General features: G+C 39.4%; 1 protein-coding gene across 1 annotated transcript in view; it reads left to right on the forward strand.

Moving 5' to 3' along the window:
• Positions 1-20,700, forward strand: part of DCP1B (decapping mRNA 1B) — a 41,568-nt gene extending 20,868 nt beyond the window's left edge. Inside the window, exons 4-9 of the mRNA XM_074540188.1 lie at positions 2,375-2,441; positions 4,209-4,344; positions 8,423-8,551; positions 10,106-10,945; positions 17,647-17,883; positions 19,796-20,700. Coding sequence (XP_074396289.1) covers positions 2,375-2,441; positions 4,209-4,344; positions 8,423-8,551; positions 10,106-10,945; positions 17,647-17,883; positions 19,796-19,876 — 1,490 coding nt within the window. The 3' untranslated portion in view covers positions 19,877-20,700. The remainder of the gene's footprint in view (positions 1-2,374; positions 2,442-4,208; positions 4,345-8,422; positions 8,552-10,105; positions 10,946-17,646; positions 17,884-19,795) is intronic.
• Positions 20,701-23,511: the final 2,811 nt, after the last annotated feature.

Raw genomic sequence — 23,511 nt, forward strand, 5'->3', positions numbered from 1 at the left:
TGTGTTGCCACACACATAAGAAGTTTTTTTTTTCATTTTGTCTTCATCACTAATCAAGATGGAGGCCATCAATACTCATTGTTACCACTACTATCTACACTTTTTTCTCTTAAATACAGATGACAGGAGAATATAGTGAATTTCTGCCATGGTTACTTCAGGTATCTCAGATTTCCACAAGTTGCTGTGTTCTCACTGGTCCCTCACTCTCACCTGCATAAAAGAGTTCAGGGTGTGTTGTGCTGCCACAGGCTCAGGGATTGTTTCTCAGTGAATTTCAAGTGTCCATCTCCTCTGGACAGATGGGAGCAGTGTGGAAGGAAGAAAAGTAGAACTGTCCACTTCTGAAAGATTTCACCCCTGACTGGGGGAGCTCTAAGCTCACAGGATGTTGGGCTTTGCTCTTACCTTGCTTTCAGCTGTGCTTCCTAATTTGGGTTGAAAATACCATTTAACCAAGGGGAGAAATAAATGTGGGTGGGTTTGAAATTCAGCCAAACTCAAGGCTAAAGGTCTCTGGATCTGCAGTATCCTGACTTAAAACTGGAGTTGAGGTGGGATATGTTGTTGGGTGGTGGTGTGGTTTGGTTTGGTGGCACAGACCCAGTGCCCTTGTTCTGTGACCCAAAGAGGTTTGTATTTGTTGCAACTGTATTTCAGAATATTAGTTGTAGCTCTGTAAAATCTGAAATCTGTCATTGTTCTGGTTATCAGTTTACTTGTGTTTGTCTCTGATTTGAGGTAAATCAGCAGCAGAAGCCAGCCAGTGTGAGCCTTGCAGCTTCTAAAGGCCAGGAGCAGTTTGGCATTTCCAAGGGACTGTCAGCTCTCAGATTTATCAGATATTCATCGATAGTCTGTGACATGTCTGTTCTGTTGGCCAAAGGTGAAGCTGTCCAACCTGTGCTGCATAATTGATGGTGCCACCAGCTGTGGCAGACGTAAAAGAAATTTGGGAAGATGGAGCAGATGGCCAAAATTTCATCAATACTCTTCTCCATTGGAGATTCTTTTATAAAGAATGAGAATCTTGATTAAAACAAATTTGGTTTGTCTGGGATTCTCAGTCTGCTTGCTGTGCTGTTGCATTGAGGAATATGGAGTTACTTGTGATTTGGACAAATTTTCAATTGTGTTCCATCAGAAGGATGTGGAATTTTGCATAACAGGTCAGCGTTCTGCAACCTTATGAGTTGTGCACAAACTTTTCTACAGGCCCACAGTTTATTATTGAACACCCATTGGAACATGCTAGGATATTAATGTGGATTTTAAATGCATATTTTAATATTTCTGTTAAAAAAAACTGAGATTACTTGTGCAGTTCAGCTCTTAAGTTGCACATTTGTAGAACCACTGGTGCATATTATGTTACTTGCCTTTTTTAGGTGAATAATAGAAATCATCACACTTCTCAATAATCATCAAAAGGACAGTATGTATTTTCAAAGGTAATTTTTGTATGCCTATAGGATGTTTGATTTGTGAGATATTTTAGACTTTTTGCCAACATGATGTGTATTAAATAGCTGGGACCGTTTGTAGTTGTATGGAAGACAACACACAGCTTTAAATTTGGGGGGAATGGAGAAAATAATATACTTGTGTCTTGCAAGCAGCTGTACATTCATTTTCTTTCCAAACATTAACAAAGCCAAGGTAAACTTCATATGCCACATGTTTGGCTCTGTGGAATTGAAGGAGTTATTGCTTTTGGACTCTCCTAATAGTAGAAATTATTACATCATCAGGGTCAGTGTTGCAGTTGTTTTTGAACAGGTGCTCAACCCATGTCAAATGAAATGTTGGAAGACATGGCAGGAACTGCCAATTCCTGGTGAGGTTAAGAGACAGCTCTTGCCTGCAGTAGGGCAGGGAGGGAACGAGGAGGAAACCCAGGATCTCCTGCAGAAAACAATGGGCACAATTACAGCAAATCTCCAGGGAGGCAGAGATGCTCTGTAAGATAGACCTGAACGTTCTTTGAAAACCAAACAGATTTTCCTCCTTCCATATGCATGCAATGCTCCCTGCAGCATGCTGGTAGTGGAGCCAAATGGATGTGACATAAAATAAAGCACAGAGAAAAAGATTTTAAAGAAAAACCCTCACTGGTTTAGTGTTCTGAAGAAAAGGATCAAATACCTTTGCCTTAATTGAGTATTTAAGAGCTTGTAATCTGAATGCTTAGAGATGTGCCTTTGATCATTTTTGATTTTATAGGATCTGAGGTGTCATTTTGTGTTTGTGGATGGGGAAAACACAAGATGAAAATAAATTTGAAGATTCATTTGCAGGTCACATTTAAATATCTACCAGGAAGAGTTGCTGTTTGAGAAGATGCTCACAGTTTGTGTTTGATGTGCATTTACAGTGTCCATATATGGGATTTGGTTTTATGATAAAGAAGAATGCCAAAGAATTGCAGAGCTCATGAAAAAGTAAGTGATGGGTAAATTTTTTAATGTATGTTTTCTGGTACATACATGCACATTTTATGTTTTTAGGATTATAATGCCTTTCTGCTTTAAACTTACAAACTTTGTTGCAAGTGTCAAGCCTGCATTTCATAAAATCATAAATAAGTCACTGTATTGCAGTAATTTTTCCTAATTTGTAGTGCAGCTCTCCAGCTACATCAGAGTGTACCAGTTGATATGATTTATTTCCTGATGACTCAGAGACCTATTTTGAAGAATTGTATTCTTTGGGGGTTTAATATATCTTTCAATTTGGGAAGATTTTATTTTTTAATATTGTTATCTTTCTTTTTTTTCCCTTATATTAATGTAAGTGCAGGATATCATGAGGGCATGCTGTATTAATACAATTTCTGTGGGGTTTGTCCTGTTTGTACAGCATGACTGAATCCCTGCTTCCTCATTTCTTAGCAATAGATTCAAAATTCACTTTGTTTTTGGCATTTAAAGCAAGACTTCAATTAGCTTTAAAGTCATTGCTTTCATGCACATAAAAATGTGTTTTTCTAAATGTTAAACTTTAATTTTGCAGTGCAGCCAGAGGTGAAGATTTCACACAGGACTGTGTTCTCAGCTGTATTTTAACCTAAGAATGTCACACAGCTTTTTTCAATATCACTCTTCTCGTGTCCAGGCTAGACAGGGCTCATTTTCCTGTTTTGTTTGCAGGGGCCCTTTTTTTTTAAACTGTGTCCTGCAGGTTTTCATGTTTGCTTGGAGAACAAGGGAGCTGAAGTCATACAGATTTTATCAACATATGCAATCTACATTTTTTAGAGCTATAATGTGGAGGATGTTGTAAAGGGGCTGGGTAGGACCAGGCAGTGATTGGCTGTTCCAGCTGCCTGTGGTATATAGGATTAGACACACCAGATAGGATTTGTGATAAAATACTGGATGGGAAGGTTGCCATCTTTCCTCCATATATCCTTTTTGTGAAGAAATACCTGCTGCTTTTCATTTTGCAGTGACAGAACAGTGTGAAATGCAGACTGGGACAGTGGTGGGGTTTTGTTCAGTGGGGTTTGTTGGTTTTGCTGTATATCCTACAGCTCTGAGTCAGCTGTGACCCAAGAAATAATTGATGGGCATGAATTTCCAGAAATAAACAATGAACCCTAGGAAAGCCAGGTTTTTGACAGCTCATTTTAGTTAACTAGCTCAAGTTTCAGTTGGTGGTGATTAGGTGCTCTCAAACTGGTAATTTACTACAATAAAACCTAGTTTTCAGAGGATTCATGCAAATGTAAACCATGTGTAGTGGTTTATAATAGCAGTATTTCATATAGATAAAAAATACCCTGTTGCTCAGCCAATTGGCTGTGTGTTTTAATTCTCAGCATTCTACAATAATAATAAAACAGCTGGGGCAGGAAATTGGTCATTTGCTAGTACTTAATGCCTGATTTGTGTGTGTGTTTGCCATCCTCCACCACCAGCAGAACTGAATAACACTATAAATTCCTGCTCCTTCTGGGTATAGAAATTGTGACTCAGTTATGGAAATTTTATTCTATGGTCTAGTGTAGTCAAGATTGGAGAAAATTCATCTTATGTCAAATTATGATTTTATAGAGATCTTTTAATAGTGATTTTTTTTACAGCACATTTTAATGTAGATGGAGAAAGACAAATATTTGAGTTTCAATTAAGTATTGTACAGTGGTTGTGGTTAAATTTTTATGTTTTATTTGTGCTTTTTTTTCTCATATATCCTCCACCTTTCAGCCTAACTCAGCAGGAACAATTCAAAGCACAGCAGGGCACAGGAACAGGGGTGTCCCCCATGATCATGAATTCTGCTAATAACAAAGAAGTGGATATCTTAAGGATGCTTACCAAGGCCAAAGATGAGTATACCAAGGTGAGACTTGCTCCCATTTTACAGTATGAAACATAAAATGTTTGATTTTGGGTTCGGAATAGTTCTTCTCAAAGTGTGCTCTCTCATTTTGTGTAGAAGTGGCTGGTAAAAATTTTTTTGATGGAATTTGCTAAAAATTCAAAAGAAATGAGTGCTGTCAATAACAAGTTCTGGCAGGAGAATGTGGATATGATTAGTTGTTGAATAGCAGAGGCTCAGAGCAGTATAAATTACCTTTCATCTGACCCTTAGAGCTCTTGTGGCTATTGAGGAGCACCTGCAAGCTGTGCCCTCTTTCTGGGTGAAGTATTTACCTGCTGGTAGTTTCTGTGCTTTGCACAGAGGACTTGGTTCAGGAGACTTTTGGCAGTGGAGTTACTGCTTTTAATTGTGGTTGTTAGCTCCTTTCAGGCACTAATGGAAGGAAATGAAAAGGTTGAAATGTAGTATGATTTCAGCCCGTGTGCTGCTTTGGTCTTCTGAGGCTTCTAAATAAAGAAGTAACTAATGGACTAATAATGTTCTCTATTATTGAGCAATCAAAAACGTTTTACTTTGGGGAATAAAAATCTAATAATTTTAACTATCTATATATAAGCTACAAATTGTTACAGAGCCTGCAGGTTCCTGCTGCTGTTTCCTGTATTGCTTATGTGCTGTCATGCAATAATAGAGCTCCTCAGTGTTCCATAAGAGTCTGGCAATGTACATACATCTTAACTTTTATATCTTTACATTTCTTGTGTTTATTTTTCTGAAATGTAGCTACTAATAAAATCCTCAGAAAGATGATGGCAAACTGTTTTGAGCTAGGGTGAAATGGAGCCTAAATTTTGATTGTGTAGGTTTCTGTTGAAGCTTGGGGGCTTTGTATTTTCTGCAGTAGAGATTTAATATATTATAGTGGACAAATACTTCCAAAACCTGGTGTTTTTCCCATCTTTTAATACTGAATCATTATCTAATCTTGGCATCGGAGAATATGATTTGAGATGTTCTGAAATGTTTAAAGGGTTTTCATTAGATAACCTTAAAAATACTGCAGATGGAAAACTGGAAAATATTAGGCTGTCTTCAGATTCTGTGAAAAGAGGGTGATAAATCTAAAAGATGTTACCTTCCATTTCTGCATAAGCACACAGGAAACAAGACAAAGGAGAGGAAATTCTCTTGTTTAAATAATAGCTTTTAGGACTCTTTTCCCTTTAGAATCTTTTGCAGATTTGCTTCTTACTTTATCTTTAATCTTTCTGCATTTAAGGGACTGCCAAGGACATAAAAAATAACATAAAAACCTCCTCCTCATCTGGGACATGAGTGCTATGAATGCCTGACCTCTCATGAACAGGATGTGTATGATTTCTTGTATTGCTAGTAATATAAATTTCTAAAGAGTGTGATAAATAAAGGCAATGACAACCATTTTTCTATTTAATGTCAATATGTTTCAGAGCAGTCGTGGGTTTTGACTGGTTTATGACATCTACTTTCTTGTCAGTGTATGTTTTATTACTTACAGTCTGATGTGCTGAAATTAGTTATGAAATATGTTGTTCTCTTCTTTGAATTGTGTTTATTCAGTGAAGAGTGTTTTAAAGTGTTGGAAGCTGCAGAATCAGTTCAAGAGCAACAATTTTCAAAATTTTAAGGAATTTTACTCAATTTTTAAGAGTGTAACTCATTTTGAAGTTCCTTGTTCCCAAATTATGTTATACATTTGGAGATTACATTACATGCAAAATAAAACACACATCTTTCTCTTCCTTTTTGAACTGATGGACCTTTAAGTTGCCAAACCACTGAGTTATTTTTTTAGATCTACTTCTTACACACTTGCCTTCTCTTGACCTCTGGTAGGAAAAAGCTGGCCTCACTGACAGCCAGGGAGAAACCAGCTGAAGAGTTGCAAGGGTAGAGAACAAATCATGACAAAATGGGTTTGTCCTTTCCCTTTGTGCCTTGTCCTGTGCTGCACAGTTCTCTCCCAGCATTTACCATTTCCAGCTTCATACTGTACAGCTGGAGTATGGATCTCACAACACAGAGCTGTTGTTTGCTTTGAATATCTCTGACTCTACCAAACTTGCCAAAACCCCCTCAGTGATTTTTCTTGCTTTTTTGATCCACATGGACCATATGCATCTAAGTTTTGTTGCAGTGTTGCTGAGCCTTTCTTTGACTTGATCTTAGACCCTTTTTTTACTTAGCAATCTTTGGTAGCAGCAGAGCTTTGAACAGGACCCCTGACTAAAGGACAGAGCTGTGAGCAAGGTGTAGGAATTGCCAGATGTTCTCTGGCTCTCTCACTACAGAGCATGGTGGGGTTTCTTTCATGCTGCTGTTTGCTATTATTTGTTGATAATAGCATCTGATATCTTCTTGTCTACCTGGCAATTGCTTAAAATGCCATGCTAGTGCTCCCAGCTTCCTCACCAAGCAAGGCTGTGCTCCCTATCTGCCAAAATGGCTTTAAATTCTGAGCTCCAATAGTTACAGATGCCTCTGGAATCATCACAGGCTTCTTTTCTCTCCATGTGCTTCTGTGTTTGACAGCAACCTACTAGCCTTGTTATCGAGTCCCAGCAATGATACCAAGTCAGGTCAATGTCATTCTGGTGTGTGCTGATGCTCATTTGGCTGAGGAATTTGGTCTAAAATATGCTCATGCAGTGATGACTCTGTTAAACACTTCTGCTTCTCACCTCATTTTTATAGGCTTAGTGCTGTGATTATGCAGGGTATGACAGTGGAATCTAAGGTACTTGAGGTTTCTGAGGAATTCAGCCTATTAAAATATCCTGAGGAAATAAGGGTATTATTTAAATTCTGCAGCACTCACTGGGAAATATTCAAGAGGATGTTATCTGTGGTGTTAAAGAAAAAATTTCTGTGCTTTTTGCCCAACAGGTTGGGCTGAAAAATAGCAATGAGAAGATGCATTGAAGAAAAGGCAGAACCATTAGAAAGAGAACTGTTTGAGGGGAAAAACCCCCAGCTATTTAATCTTACTGAAATGCAGTTTTGGTCCATGTAGGGTCTGTCCAATCTGACAAACAAGTGAAAGTGTTGAGGATCTACTAAAGCCCCTTAAGTCCCCACAAGAACTCCAGTTCTGCTTTACTGGGCAGCCCTGGAACCAGCATGTCTTTGTTTATTTGTGTATTGTCAGAAATGGGTTAAGTAATCAGCTTTGTATATTTGAGAGTGGGGTTAGAATTAATACAAGAATTAATAGAATTAACTTCTTATTAAATAATTATTTTAAAAATCTTTTCAGTTTCTTGGTTTCAACTGTATCAAGTGACAATGACTTCAAAGAGACTGTCTTCTTTTCTACTGACAGTAGAGTTCCATGTATACCCAATGCTTTTTAGTTTAATTGACTATATTCTTATGTATAGCATCTTATTCACATTTTCCTTTTCTATTTACTACTTCTCTTTCACAAAGCATTTTGTGTTTTTTCTCTGAATTAAGTCACGCCCTTCTCTCTCCACATGACATTTTTTGTCCCTGATCACTTTTAGTAATCTGTCTCTGACCATGTTTTTCATAATAAGAAATCCTCCTGATTCTACAAATGAAATCTTTAATTATTTTTCTGTACGTGTATATGCATCCTACCAGTTCCTACCATGTGAAGATTTATGTAAAAGAGTTAAGAGTTATTATTCTACTTTTTGACAAAAGCATTTTAAATTATCTTTATGGGCCCATTAATCCTTTTAGCTGCCTGTTGCATGCAGGAAAAGCATCTCTGTTGCTTGGTTTTTAAGGTGCTTTTTAAAGTATTTTATGTTTTTGAAGTGCAGGAAAAGCAGAAGGCCAAAAAGAGAGCTGAGATTTAAATTAGAGGGAAATCTTGGAATCAAGTGTTCAGTTTTACATATGTCTTGTGGTTTTAGAAAATTAGGTTGCAGTTGCTGTAGTTCTTCTAATAGCACAATACCTCATCATCAGTGCTGCAGTTAGTATTTTGGTTATTGAATACCTGGTTATGTCTGTATTTTACTGTGGTTGGGAACTGGGGAGAAATCCATTGTCACACATGCTAAGAAACCCTTTTTTTGTGTTGCAGTGTAAGACCTGCTCAGAGCCAAAACAAATAACCAGTTCCTCTGCAATCTACAGCAACCCCAACCTGATCAAACCCATTCCAGTGAAGCCGAGTGAGACCCAGCAGCAGCGAATCTCCCAGCAGGGCAAGGTAAAATCTGGGCTGTTTTCTGGTTGCCTCTGCTGCTCTGAGCAACAGCAGCATTGCTTTGAGGTCACTGCAAGAATCTGAGATGGAACCACTGTAAGGAAGGATTTTAAAGCACAACTAAGCTGGTTTGTGAAAGCTCCCTAACCCCCACTGTGTGATGTGGAAACACACAAACTACAGACACACTGTGCTGATGCAACAAAGAAATATTGGTCTTGCAAATTTCAGGGCATGTTTTGATCACAAGCTGATCTAGTCAATTGCTGGACCACACTTTTTGTGAGGTTTTGTTTGGTTTTTGGGGGTTTTTTGTTTGATTTTCTTTTTCCCCAGTGGAAATCATTGAAATAAAGAAAAGTCTTTTCATGTATCTTCAAGCCAAATCACAGTGCAAAATCCTAAAAATTGAATTCAGCTGTGACCAGCAGATGCACAAGAAGTGGCTCTACTTCATACACAGGCAGATTTCTGTCTCTTACTAATATTGTACTGATGGCTGCAAAAGAAGATGCTCTTTCATGTTATTTAAAGCAAAGCCACTGCTATGTCTCAGATTTGCTGATTTTCTCCCACATTAGCAGCTTGACAACAGTCTTCTTGCCCTTCCTATGTGACAAAACTATTAAAAATCCTCTTGGGGAAAAAAAGAGCATAGCAGCTTTCTCAGCTTTTCATTGAATTCTGCTGGCTAAATATTGTCACCACTTAATGTAATGTGGTGATGTTTGCAGGGGTCCCAGGACAAGGGAAGAGATGAGAATCTTGACTCCATGTTTCAGAAGGCTGATTTATGATATATATTTTATTTATAGATGTTACATGACTTGTAAGGGTCTCCAGGGGTGAAGAGATAGACGAGAATCTTGCTTCATGATCAGAAGGCTGGATTTATTAATTTATTATATATAATACATTAAGACTATACTGATAGGAAGAGAGAGAAAAGTTCAGGAGCTGCGAAGCTAAGAATAGAATAGGAATCTCATAACAAGAGAGCTCTCTGTGAATCTGTCCCCGAGCTTGGTCCTGTGATTGGCCCTTAATAGTAAACATGGAACAACCACAGGTGCACCTACTGCAATCCACATCAGCAGATAATTATTGTTTTCCTTCTCTTTCTGGGGCCTCAGCTTCCCAGAAGAGGAAAATTCCTAAAGAAAGGATTTTCTGCAAAAGATGTCTGTGACATATATTTTATGATATATATTATTTTAAAAGAAAATGGTATATTAAAATAATAGAAGAAAGGATTTCATCAGGAGGCTTTGAAAGGAAAGGAATAGAATGATAATAAAATCTTGTGACTGACCAGAGAGTCTGAGCCAGCTGGACTGTGATTGGCCATTAATTAAAAACAACCACATGAGACCAATCCCAGATGCACCTGTTGTGTTCCACAGCAGCGGATAATTATTGTGAAATTTTGTTCCTGAGGCCTCTCAGCTTCTTAGGAGAAAAAATCCTAACGAAAGGATATTTCATAAAATATGTCTGTAACAATGTAACTCCTGCAGGAGGAAGCTGTGTTCACTCTTTTCCTTTGTCCCCTCGCAGAACGCGGATCCCGAACCGCAGCACTTATCCCTGACGGCGCTCTTTGGCAAACAGGACAGGGCAGAGGGCTCGGAAGCGCTCAGCAAGCAGCCCCCGGAGAGCGTCCCGGCGAGGCAGGGCGTGGTTCGCTCGCTGTCCTACGAGGAGCCCAGCCGGCACTCCCCCGGCGCCGAGAAGCAGCTGTGCCCCGCCATCCAGAAGCTGATGGTGCGGGGCACCGAGCTGCAGCCGCTGGCCGAGCTCCCCGAGAGCCGCCTGGGTGAGAACGGCAGCGTCCCCCCCGTCGGGGACACCCTCACGGGCCTCTTCCAGCCCGCGGCTGCCCACGGCATGGCCGCGGCCCACGGAGCTCAGGATGCTGCTGGCGCTCAGAGCCTCCTGCAGAAATTGCAGAGTCAGTCAGGATCGGTGGCTAAGATGGAGCCCAGTGCCGCAGGAGCTGTGAACTCGACGGCTGCCGTGTTCGGCAGGACTCCTGCTCCCGTTGGAGCGCCTGCGGCACCAGCAAACAGCATGAGCCAGCCCCCTCTGGTGTATTTCAATGGGTCCCTACCAGGCCAGACTTTAGAGGCTCAGACGCTTGGGAAAGAACAACCCAAACTCCCCAGACAGCCACTTCCTCTCTCTGGCAATCAAGCAGCCAATTCCGGGGTGATTTCACCTCAAGAATTATTGAAAAAACTCCAGATAGTGCAACAAGAACAGCAGCTCCATGTATCCAGCAGACCAACGTTGGCAGCTAAGTTCCCAGTTGTTACCCAGAACACCAACACCCTGAAACCACTGGATTCCTGGATAGAAAAGGCTCCAGGCACAGAAAAACAGAGCACTCTCTTCCAGGTAAATGGGGGACTTCATAAATAAATACAAATGCAGCAGTCTTTTAAATTTGATGTTTTCTGTGGTCAAAAAACAGAGTGTTCTCTTCCAGGTAAATGGGGAACTTCTTCATCATAAATAAATACAAATCCAGCAGTCTTTTAATTTTGATGTTTTCTGAAGTCAGAAAACAGAGCACTCTCCTCCAGGCAAATGGGGAACTTCATAAATAAATACAAATCCAGCAGTCTTTTAAACCTGATGTTTTCTGAGGTTAGGCTTGACTTCGTTGTCCTACTGCATGTTGTACATGATTCATTTTGCAGGTGATATTTTCCCAGCATTAAGTTCTGAGTTACCAAGATGTGCTGCTGTAAATCCTGAAGGCCACATCTCTTCCACATCAATGATGACCAGAAATACTGCACTGCTGGGTTGTCCCAGAGCCCCTTTGAAAAGTCACCCAGTTTTCACTTGCCATTCTTGGGCTGTTATGTGTAATGGCTTGCTATTCAGTGTAATATTTTAGGTTTAATAATTATTTTCTGCAAAATTAGTCATAACTTCCTTTGTGTAAATGTGCATTCTTTTCTATGCCAGTTGCTAAGGATATTTAAAAGGTCCCTTGTTTTCTAACAGCAGCTTTTAGAATTATTTGGATATTGGTCAGTTAGTTATCTTATATCACACCTGCTACTTCCAGATATTCATTAGCTATTTTTCTTTAATTTCCTCTGTATTGTTTTGAAAAAAGGTCTTGTGCCTGAATGACATAAAAAAAAAAATTGTTTATTTTGATCCCAGAAGTCAAATTAGTGTCTTAAAAAATTCAGGAGATGTTGAGAGACTGTATCTCTCTGATGAGTACATTCTTATCTTCTTCAGAAAAGCAACATGTGCAATTACAAAATGTCCCATCCAAAACAACTACTGTCTTTAACAACTTCATTTTCAGTAGGATTTTCTACACTAGAATGTCTTTACATGTCCTGTCTGGGAATGCATCTAAGCCTTTTTCAGCTTCCTTTTTTGGGGATAGACTGTGGGGTATTGGAGTCTGAAATTACTGATGCCAAGTATTCCCCTTTCCAGTGTGAAGTTGAAAAGCTGCTTTTCTATTGTGGCTATTCCATTATTGTATTTCTGTTCTCTTTTTTATTTATCTTTTCTTTTTTTCTCTTTTATTTTATTTTTCTAATTCTGTCAAACCTGATTGGAAGACTACAGGATATTTCAAGATGCTAGAAAGTTCCTCTATACATGAAGAGTCTGAAAGAGTTCATTTAATAATAAAAGAGCCACATCTGTCACTAAGTTTGTGACAGGTCAAGTTTTCTAATTCCATGAGAGAAGTGGGAGGAATATTAATTTGATGCAGCAAATAGCCATCATTATTTTTGTTCTTTTAATTAATGCAGTAGGATCTGAATCTGTATGAAAGAGTTTTTTGGGGATTAGTCATTGAAATTATTCAGAATCAGTTGCTTGCAGATGGTAACTTTGACTTTCCGGTGGAGAGCTAAAGAATAAAAGGAGGATCCAAAGTCAAACAAATTGATTTGTTTTCACTGGGAATGGAACTTGCCTGCTTTAAATGTAAGAAATTGTGTGATTCACTGGTAAAAGTACTGATAGCATGAGGGAGGACATAATGGAGGTAAAAGGGAAATGAGGCAAGTCCAGGCTCTACACTGTAAGTCAGTATGCATGAATAAAAAATAAGGTAATATGCTGATATATTTTTCAGATGAAAAATCCCTACAGATGTTGCTATGGCAAATGACTTTAATTTTGTATGTATGAAAAAGACAGTGGTGCCAGTATTAATTGCAATATGGAAAGGCAATTCCTGAGGTCTGGTCTAATGCAATTGCAGCACTTTGACTGCTTGAGTGTGGATAGAACAGAAAAGTCTCTGGAGCAAGGCTCATTCACTGTGATTATTGCTGCAAGTTTGCCTTAAAAAAAAAGGCAGCAACTGAGATTCTCAGTCTTCCTTTGCAGGGCTGTGAGCAGAACAAGGAGGCTGAGGCTGCTGAGGAGGCTTCCCAGGCTGCCACAGCTGCTATCAACACAAGATTAGATGCATTAAATTTGGAGATTTAGTGCATAGACTAAAAATGATAATGAAAGTGCCACTAATTATTGCTTAGGACACCTAAAGCTCTGCAGTCTGGGAGGAATGGCCTCTTTCATGTGCAGCAGATTGCACAAAAGCAAAAGCAGGGAGGCTAAAAATGAAGGAAAGACTCTGTTCCTTTGGAAGCCATGAATTAGCCACACAAAACATGCCTGCTTTTGAAAAACAACCTGGAAGATAAAAACCAACTTTTAAAACCAACATTAATCTTTTTATAATATTATCCTTGCAGTAGACCAGAGGCTTCAAGTGCTGCCATGCCTGCAGAGTAGATATTTGAGTGAAATTGAATTGGCACAAATGTATCTGCACATGCTCATGCAAAATTGATCAAAGCAGATTCTGACAACAAGTGCAGCAAAAGGTTTGTTCTCTGTAATTATTTGTCTTTTGGTATTGCCTCTCCTACTATGCTTCAGCATACAGAAAAAGCAAAAGTCTGACAGGAATAGAGAGATATCTGAGCAGTGTCTGTTGTTGGAAAAATCAGATTAAAGGAACACCCTAAATCCATCAGCAGCACTAAGAAAATGTAAGCAATAGTCCTTTCCACAACTGACACATTACAAGTCCAAGTTTAAATTGGCTTCTGCTGCAACTCCATATGGTACAAGAACTGTGATCTCCCACATGAGGAGACCAGTTACCAAAAAAATGGGAAAAGAAAAAAAAAAAAAAGGAAAAAAGCAAAATCCAAAGAATAATACTTGGAAGCATTCAGCCTGGTGTGGTGCCAGCCGTGTTTTGTGAAATATTCCTTATGCAGACAGTGAGTAACGTGTGCTTAAAGGACAATAAAAAAGCATTAATCTACAGTGGGCTTTTAGGGGTATATTTAGTGTTTGGGATGTGTTATCCTGACTATAGGTACATGCATGCTTAAGTGTTTATGTTAATCACAATTATGGTTTTAAAAGTGCTTACAACAACCCAGACACAAATTTATCATTTCTTCAGAAGACCACGTCTCACAGCTCGTTTTTCATATTTCTTGGAGCATTTTTCCATCAAGAAAGTATTTTGTACATAGTGTTACATTTTCTGAGTATGTGCATGAAACCCCAGTGTGTGTGGTGTGAGCATCACAGCACTGCTTCTCTGTTGTCCTGACTGCAGTTTCAGCAATTTTGTAATGCAAATAGGTGCATTAAACTTGTTTCAAAAAGTCATTTTGGCTTCTGTAGCTAAACATCAATTAAAATATTCTAAATTAAACTTGAAAGACAAAGCAATGTTAGCGTTGTAGCCAGCTTTGTTTTAATTAACTGCCTTTAAATTCCTGAACCATTCTTAGAATTATGTTCTGAGTTTTAAGCAGTGCCTCTGAAAACTGCTTAGGCCCACAGCACACACTGGGTGCTGAAGTTCCACTTGCTCCACCTGGGAATTCTGTGCACACAGGAAGCCACAGCAGGTGCCAGCTTGCATTGCAGGAGACCCAGTGGTGATCTGTGAGTTTGGTATCATCCAGCTGCCAACAGCCACACAGAGCACCAGTCTGACATCTTGGGGAGCATTTGGGCTTCAGTTATTCTGCACATTTTTTTGTTCTTTGCTGCACAGCTGATGGCAGACTCCTACTCTGTTATTAGTGACTCAGAGATTTAAGTGTTGACCTGACAGCTGGAGATAATGGAGGAAGAAGCAGCTCGGTTTCTGTGGGTAAGAAGTTGATCAACAGAATTTTGGAAGGGCTGTTATGAGTGGTGAGAAGCTACTCAAAGCTAAAAGATTGGTCCAAAGGCTACAGAGGATTTTGCAAAAGCATGGTGTTACAGGAGTTGCACTGGTAGTGCCAAGCTCAGCATCCTGTTTTCTGGTGGGTGTCAGTTGTCCCACTGACTCAAGGTCATCTGAGCTGAATCTCAAATGAAAATTTTACTTTATTTTCAAAACAAACCCCAGACAATTCATGTTTTTTATGTAAAGGTTTGTTCAATGGCAGAAGCTTTGAGCTTGAGCTGTTAGCAAAAAATACATTGTAATATTGAGGACAGACATAAATGCTCTGCACTAAAAAAAGACACATAAACTCTATTCTTCTTCTGACAGAGTGTTTGAAATTGTGCATGACCTGTGGATGTTGGCTGTGTCACCAGCAGATGGCAATATTGCTCATTCCATACAGTTTCCATATGCTTGGCATGTCCTACCTAACCGACCCTTCTATCCACAGAAGACAAAGCATTCTTCATGAGTTTCTTAAACCACAACATGTGTTTGTCAGAAGGAACTGTGTATTATTAAGGACACAGTTTGTCTCAGGTTTTGTTTGTTTGCCTTGGGCAAATGAGAAAAATGTCTTTAGATTTGGAAGGCTGTGTTATCTGGGGCTGACAGAGTCTGCTGTAGATTAAGCTCTGTTAGTGGGACACTGCATCTCCTCCAGCTGCTCCCAACCTTCCCTTTGCTGGAGGTTTCTGCCCTTGTAAAGCAGTTTTGTATATGCATTCTTGAAATCACATTAGGAAGAATCATCTTGTTTAAGCAAGCCCTGCCAATTTTGCAGGGGTAAATGAAAGAGAAGTTGCTGCAGCAGCATGGATGAGGAGAGCAGAAGCATTGGGATGAGTATCTGGAGGTAGTTGGTGTTCTACAGGCAGGACAAGATCTGTGCAGAGTCTGGAGGTCTCACTCTGCAGAGGGATGTCACTTTGGACTCACACGAGTTTTCTTCTAAAATGAATGTTGTTTTTCAAGCATAGGTGTGCAAACCTTCAGTCAGTTTGTGATACCTCTGTTCAGTCAGGGGCTTGGACAAGACCTGGTCATTGCTGTTTTGATTGTATTCTGTGGGGTTGGAAGAAAGCTGCAGTCTAGAGTTTTGTAGTACTGTGTGTTTGAGAAACAGACACAATATTTACCTAACTGGGTAAATATTGAGAGGGAAAAAAGCAAGACTTTTGTGTTAGGTGTATATTGCATGCTTTCTTTCCTGACCTTTCTACTTCCTTAAATTTTCCATAAAACAGCATGAAATCTCAGTCCTCTTTGTTTCTATTTCTCTTTGTATCATGGTCTCAAAAAATTGTTCAGAAATGTCTTGGGCAGAACAATGATAACTAGGAGAGAGACAGGCTACAAAAATAGAACTATTCTTTAATGCTCATCTGTGTGGCTTTGCATACCTAGGATATCAACCTCAGTTCTATTTTCTTAACCTTAATTTTTCTTCAAAATTGAAATGTAATCCAGGACACAGAGTGAAGTGATCCAGTAGCCTTTCACCTTAATATGGGAGCAATAAATCATGCTCCAGTCCAAAAGGGAGGAGCTTTGCTGAGCTTGTATCAATTCCTATGTACTTTTAAAAGATTGGATACTTGCATAGCAAGAAGATGGCTGATTAGGATAAGATTTATTACTGGAATTACCTGGAGTGAGATCTGATGTCTGCAAGCTGAATGAATTAACTTTCTGTTATGTTGTATATTACATCTGATAGTATTTGCTAATCCTGCATGATTTACAGTTCCAAGATTCACTGCAAAACTCGAAGGTGAAAATTATTTGGCAGATGTGCAGATTAGTGTGGTTAGGATACTGAGGGAACTGCTGCAGCTCCAAGGTTCTCTTTGAGGGCTACTTTGATTTTCTCAATGGTGTGTTAGTTTGTGTGTCTGTTCTGTTTCTGGCTGTGCCATGAGCTCTTTATGGATCTTTAGCTAAATCACTGAATCCATGGTTTTGTTTTCTCTCTCCTTAAGTAAAATGGGAAGGTAAAATACACACACAAATATATTTATAAAGTAATTTGAAGTTATAATGGGAAAATACTTTCTAGTATTAGGTACAGGGATATTGTATTTGTGGGGTGCCCAGATGATGGAGGGAATGATGAATCTGACTCCATCTTCTTAGAAGGCTAATTTATTATTTTATGATACTATATTAAATAAAAGAACATTATACTAAACTATACTAAAGAATACAGAAAGGATACTTACAGAAGGCTAAAAAGATAATAATGAAAACTTGTGACTCTTTCCAGAGCTGTGACACAGCTTGACCCTGACTGGCCAATGAGTCAAAGCAATTCACATGAAACCAATGCAACAATCTCCAAACACATTCCACATGAGCACAACACAGGAGAAGCAAATCAGATAATTCTTGTTTTCCTTTTTCTCTGAGGCTTCTCACCTTCCAGGAGCAAAATCCTGGGCAAAGGGATTGTTCCAGAAAGTATGACAGTCACACAGGGGTTAGTCTTGAACAGTGATATTTGCATGTCTCATGTTCTCAAAGATTAAACTTCCTGACTTGTAGTCCCTGCGTGGAAGATTTTACTGCTGCATTCTCTAAGTGCTGATATTTAATAGTAGTCTGATTCCTGTAATAAAATGCTGTTGTCCTAAGATCATTTGCCTATCAGATAGATTTATCACACTTGAATCCACCTCAAATTGGGTGGAAGACCTTTTCATCTGGAAGTAGATCCTAGAGGCGGTGTTGAGCTGGAGTTGTCCATCACAGTGTCGATCTCCAGTGCCCACTGCCCATCTCTGCAGTTCTCACCCTCTTCATTCCCGCAGAATTAAGCAGACAGCTTTACCTGACGCCCGTGTCTTTATCTGCCCAGGTGATCTCCCCGCAGCGCATCCCCGCCACGGCGAGCCCCACGCTGCTGATGTCGCCCATGGTGTTCGCTCAGCCCACGCCCGCCGCGCCCAAAGCTGCCGAGAGCGGCCGCGTGGGCAGCGCCGAGCCCGGCTCGGGCAGCCTGCTGCTGCCCCTGCCCGCCGCCGAGGCCGCCGTGCCCTGCGGCGCCTCCATCTCCAAGGTGCAGCTGCAGGAAACGCTGCTGCACCTCATCCAGGTACCGCCCGCAGCGCTGCCGCTGCAAATGCTGCTGCCCGCTCTGAGACAGGCACCCTGTACTTGTTGGGGCTGTCTAAATGCTGACTGCACCTCATCCAGGTACCGTGCCGGCAGCGCTGCCGCTGCAAATGCTGCTGCCCGCTCTGAGACAGGCACCCTGTACTTGTTGGGGCTGTCTAAATTCTGACTGCACCTCATCCAGGTACCGCCCGCAGCGGTGCCGCTGCAAATCCTGCTGCCCGCTCTGAGACAGGCACCCTGTACTTGTTGGGGCCGTCTAAATGCTGAATTTAATTCTGAAATTAAATAAATGTTGGAAGTTGGGCTGCTTGTGCCAGGCTCTCCTTGCACGCTGCATTTTGATTAATGCATCTGATCTGGGGTGCAGGGAAGGTGATAAATTTGGTGGGAGAGAACAAAGATGACTGAAAGGTTTGTAAGGTCAGCCTCTGAGCCAGAGACATCTATTATATTTTTAGCCAAGGATAAATAATGGGTGATTATCCTAGCTGCCAAATATTTCAGAGATGTGTGTTAGCAGTAAGAGGAATTCAGATGGGAGATTAAAATTGCAGGATGAGTGTGAGCAACTTTAAAATACTGGCTAGATAACATGAATGTATGTTAATTCAATTTAGCATTTGAAATAGAAAATTACGTGAGATAAAATTCCTTTTGCTGCAGTTTTTCAGGTTTAATTGTCACAAAGCATTAACAATGTTATGTATAAGATGATTATTTACTGCTTTGGCATGATGCATAATAATGATTTTTTTTTTCCCTTAACTTGCTGTGTGAGTAATATCTGAAGAGTAAAAGTTGAGGGGAGATTACATAACTAGAAACCTGGCTGCAGAACACAAAGGGCAGAGAAACATGGCCAGTTTGTAGGTCAAAACTACATGCCTGTATGGTTTTGAAATAAAATTAAAACTCATTATTTTAAGTTACTTAAAATGTTATTTAAGTTACAAATTCAGAAAATAAATAGTATCTTTAACAAGCTGGAGGGCTTTCTCATTTTTCCCTGTACTTTTATTTTGGGATTAAAAAAATATCACATTATCTTGCCTTTACATACTTTGGGTGTCTGGATACTATTAAAACCATACATGAAGTTAAAGAGGAAAAACTGGTCAAGGAAAATTGGGGTTTACCCTCTGTAACTTTGTACTTGTAAAATATATATTTAACTCTGCTATTCTTGGTGGTAGTTAGGATTAACTGAGTTACCTTGAAATTATTCACTGCCAATTTGTTAGCTGTCATTTTCCATTATATAAAACTACAATCTTGGATGCACCTAATTTTCCTTAAATATTATCTTGATTGTAATTATCCTCATATGTTTATGTGAGCCACTTATAACATTCTTTCTTGATGTGGGCTGACTCATTCTTGCAAAATGTTCTTCAGAAGGCAAAAGTTTAGCATCAGAGCAAAGGAGCAGCATCCCTTAGGGAGCATTAAGCCTAAAAGAGCTAAACAAGATGCAAGGATTTCCCCAGGTAGGATTTTGGTGTAGGATCACAATCCAGAGTGTTTCATTATTCCTTCAGACATGCTTGGAATCATCCCTGACCTGATAGAGGACATAACTTAAGGAAGTCCCTAGATAAATGAGGGCAAAGAAGAGAAATAGGGCTGTAATTTCAGTGTTGTCACTGAGTTATTATGCAACAATCCTGGACTCAAATGCACTGAGTTTAGAAAATCTTCTTTGTGTGTACTCATTGCTGAGGTGCAGTCATGGGAAATAAAACAGATCTTCAGTGAAGGAAAGGGCTTTGCTATTGTTCCCTTTTATAAAAAAGAGTAAGATTAAAAAGTGTCAGGTCCATACGATGGAATAACCTTCTAATCTCTTTACTCCAGTTATCCTGCTAACAATTACCTGTTTTGTTTTTCAGAATGATGACAACTTCTTGAACATTATTTATGAAGCATATCTCTTCAGTGTGAGGAAGGCAGCAATGAAAAAGCCTATGTGAAAGATCATCTCTTAAATAAATTTCCTGAACTCCAGGAAGAAGATTTTGGAATTTTCAAGTATGATTATGTTTGAAGAAATGAATGGTCTTAGGCATTTTGCATACACTTAGATTTTCCTTGTTGGCAAACACGTGCTGTACTGAGATAAAAGTGAGCAGAAATGGATTGTGCCTTGAGTGAGGGGAGCATCACAACGCTGAAGAATTATTCACAAAATATCTTAAATTATTTTTCTTACCCTGGTCCATGCTTAGAATTGTTTTCCCGGCCTAAGGAGTCAGTTCTCAGGATCCAGTTTCCTTTTTCACTCGCGGTGGTTCCTCCTTGCCGAGGTGTTTGTCCCTGCTTTTCCCTGAGCCGTCCCTCACCACATGGTGGCAATGTTGGACTATTTTTAGGAACATCAAAATCCGCCTGAAATCCTGGAAAAGGAGCTTTTCGGCAAGACTGATCGTCGTACTTAGCTGTCTGCAAGGCAATTTAGAAGAAGTGTCATGACTTCCCCCAAAATTTTTGTAGGAAAATCTTTTTCTATTTTGACAAGAATATTTTTAGCTAGATGTAGAAATGGGATTCTGCAGGTGTTCGAGGAATTGGGGTGGGTTGGGGTGGGTTTGTGAATGTACTTGGCTGTCACAGAACTCTGGGGTGACACTGGATGCATCTTTCTATTATTCCAGGTCCAATCTGCATAATTATTAGCAATGTGAAAATTTCTTAAGGGAAATGCTACCTGGTGTAAATTTTTTTTAAGTGTGTTCCTGGAGCACAGTAATTCCATTGATCCATTTCTAAAGAAAATAAAAATGGATAATCCCTCCAATGTGCTGATTTCATTTTATTGCACCATGGGCTATATATTTCGTTTGTATGACTCAAAAATGTTTTTACACGTGGCAGAAGACACATGAGGTTTTAAATCCACTAGAATAAATGATTGAAAGGATTTTTATGTATATTTTTATTAGCATCTGCTGCTGGAGTACCAGTTTACTACAGTTTAGGAATCCACAGTTGTTGCTGAGGAGGCATTTCTTCTGTGGGTGCAGAGAACCCAAACTGTAATCCATGAATGATTATTCAATCTTCTTTACTGTGGGCTTTGATGTAGGCACAACTCAGCCTCATCTGTGAAGGTTCTTCAGGGTCAGTTTGGCTGCAGGTTTCAATTACTTTAAGGTAATTGAATTGAATAATTACAGAGTTGTAATGAGTCAAACAGTTGCTCCTGCCCCATGCAAGGGTAGGGGGGATTTGCTGCCATTTCTTGGGAAAAGCTCTAAATACATAGGGAAAAAAAAGTCAAGAGGTACTTTCTTTATTCACATAAGCAAATAACCCCAAGAAACTGCTGGAGTTTCGCTACACTAATTAACTGATAGACAACAAAAACAAATCACCCTCTGGTTGCCTGTTGTTAGTTTATGATTCTTGCAGATTCAGTGAAATGAATGTGTTGAGCAGATACCAGGAAAAGCAGACTTTAAAGATAGCAAATTCTAATCCTGTAGTCTTTATAATTGATGGGATTCTACTGAGTTAATTGGTATTATTTCAGAATGAACTGGTGTGGAAGATATTGCAATCTACACAACAGAGTTTGAAACCAAATACATGCGTAATTGGTGTCTGTGATGTTGGATTATCTGAGAGTGCAATTTAAAGATGATGAGGACACATAGTTAAGACCTCGTTTGACATGTAAAACTTCTGTAATTAGTGGGTAAAAATAATCCTTAAGCATCTCAAGCTGCCTGGATAATAGATTTTCTAGTTATGGGGCAAATATTTTATTTATAAAAAGGTGAGTAGAAGTTTTAAAAAGATTCTTATTTATTACTTGTCAGAGCAATTTACAGAAATCAAAGGCATATTTTTTACAACATCTGTTAACTCTGGCTGCTTACAAAAACTGTAGTATTGGCATTATGCTTGACAAGCTGAGGCTTATCTTAAAGCAGACAAGGATTGAGGTAATTCAGGGTTTCTTTTCACTGCCCTCTCTTCTGATTACATCTACACCAAGTAATGCTGGCAGAATTGGATTTCTCTCACTGTGTTGCACTGTAAGGGATCTCTGGGATTATTCAGAAGGCATAAACTTCCTTTTGTGGAGTGAAGCAAAGTTGTTGCTAAAGAATGGAGGTGCTGTTCTAAAGTCTGTCCTGTTTACCAAGAACAGCAGTGGTAAGAAGATGGAACAAGCTCAGAAACAAACCCTGAGTTTTATGAAATGAGCAGAAAAGGAAAAGTAGTGAGAGAAATCTGTGGAGAGATGAAGCCAAGCTTCTTGTCCAGGTTTCCATCTCAGAGGACAGGATCTGCTTTTTCAGGTGCGTTTGAGAACTGGAGACTGAGCTTGGGGCCATACTGGAGTGTACAACTGACCCATGTCCCTTTCTGCTGCAGACTGAAGTACCCAGAAAAGGCTTTATCCAGAAATACAGTTGGAATGTCATGGAAACCTGGAGGATTCTCATGGAATACTGAAAACTTCACCTCTGCCTTTTAGCATTTTGTGTTTTTAGCAGCTCTGTATCAGCTGGGAGCGTCTCTATGCAGCCAGGTCTGTGCATGATACCAAAAAGGGTGTTTTGGGTATCAAATATGGTGAATTTGATATCAAATTTGGTGAATATGAATGAACCACCTCTGAATATGGTGGTTGCAAATATTTAGATTCCTCCATTTTCTTTATTTTTTTTAAGACACTGTTAAAACTATGAGCTCTTAAGCTAACAAGGCCTTTTGAGAAGAAAAGACTGCAGCAGTTTAGAATTGCCTTTCATTGGGGATGTTTTGTTTTTTCTTTATCTGAATATGGAAAAAAAGAGAGCAAGTAGAAAATCAAAAAGTAATAAGGATCACATTAACTCTACTTTAGATTATTTCACAGTGTGCATTTGTAATTTTATTATCTATGTACTTCTTGTGATACTGCTCATTTTGAGTTGTGATTTGTTTTGGTTTGGGGTTTTTTTGTTTGGTTTTTTTGGTGTTGGCTTTGGGGTTTTGTTTTTGTTTTTGTTTTTTTTTTGATTGGGTGGTTTTGGGTTTTTTTGGTGGTGGTGGTGGTTTGGGGGTTTTTTTGGTTGAGTAGTTTTGGGGTTTTGTTTGGTTGTTGTTGTTGGTGGTTTGGTTTGGGTTTATTTGTTGTTTTTTTTTTTTTTTTCTTCCAGCAGAATTAAATAACTTGTACATTTGAGACCAGCAAGAATTCCAGAAGCAGTTGCAGCAGTGCTTTATGCATTAATCCCATTCTCAGACTTGAGTTGATATTAGTTTTCTGTGCAGTTCCACTTAACCACTGTCCAATTCCTTTAAAAATTCCACACCTATCAAACTAGAGTGAGAAGGAGTAAAAAGTCAGTGAAACATTGAAGCATCATTTTTGTCCATGTTTATCATGGAAACCCACAACACTCAGTGGAAGCATGCAAATATTTTCTCACAGAAAATTCCACTCCTTAATTTGATTTTTATTCACTAGCTCTCCGTTGTTCCCGCTTGTCGTAGCTGCAATGGGGATAATTAAAATGGTGCAGCAAAATAAAATTTCCCAGGAGCAGGATGCAGCTGAGCAGGCAGGATGCTCCGCCTCCTCTTTAGAATGTGTTGAGCTTTGAACTTCTGT

The sequence above is a fragment of the Zonotrichia albicollis genome, chromosome 4 (assembly GCF_047830755.1).
Source record: "Zonotrichia albicollis isolate bZonAlb1 chromosome 4, bZonAlb1.hap1, whole genome shotgun sequence".
NCBI classification, from domain to species: Eukaryota; Metazoa; Chordata; class Aves; order Passeriformes; family Passerellidae; genus Zonotrichia; species Zonotrichia albicollis.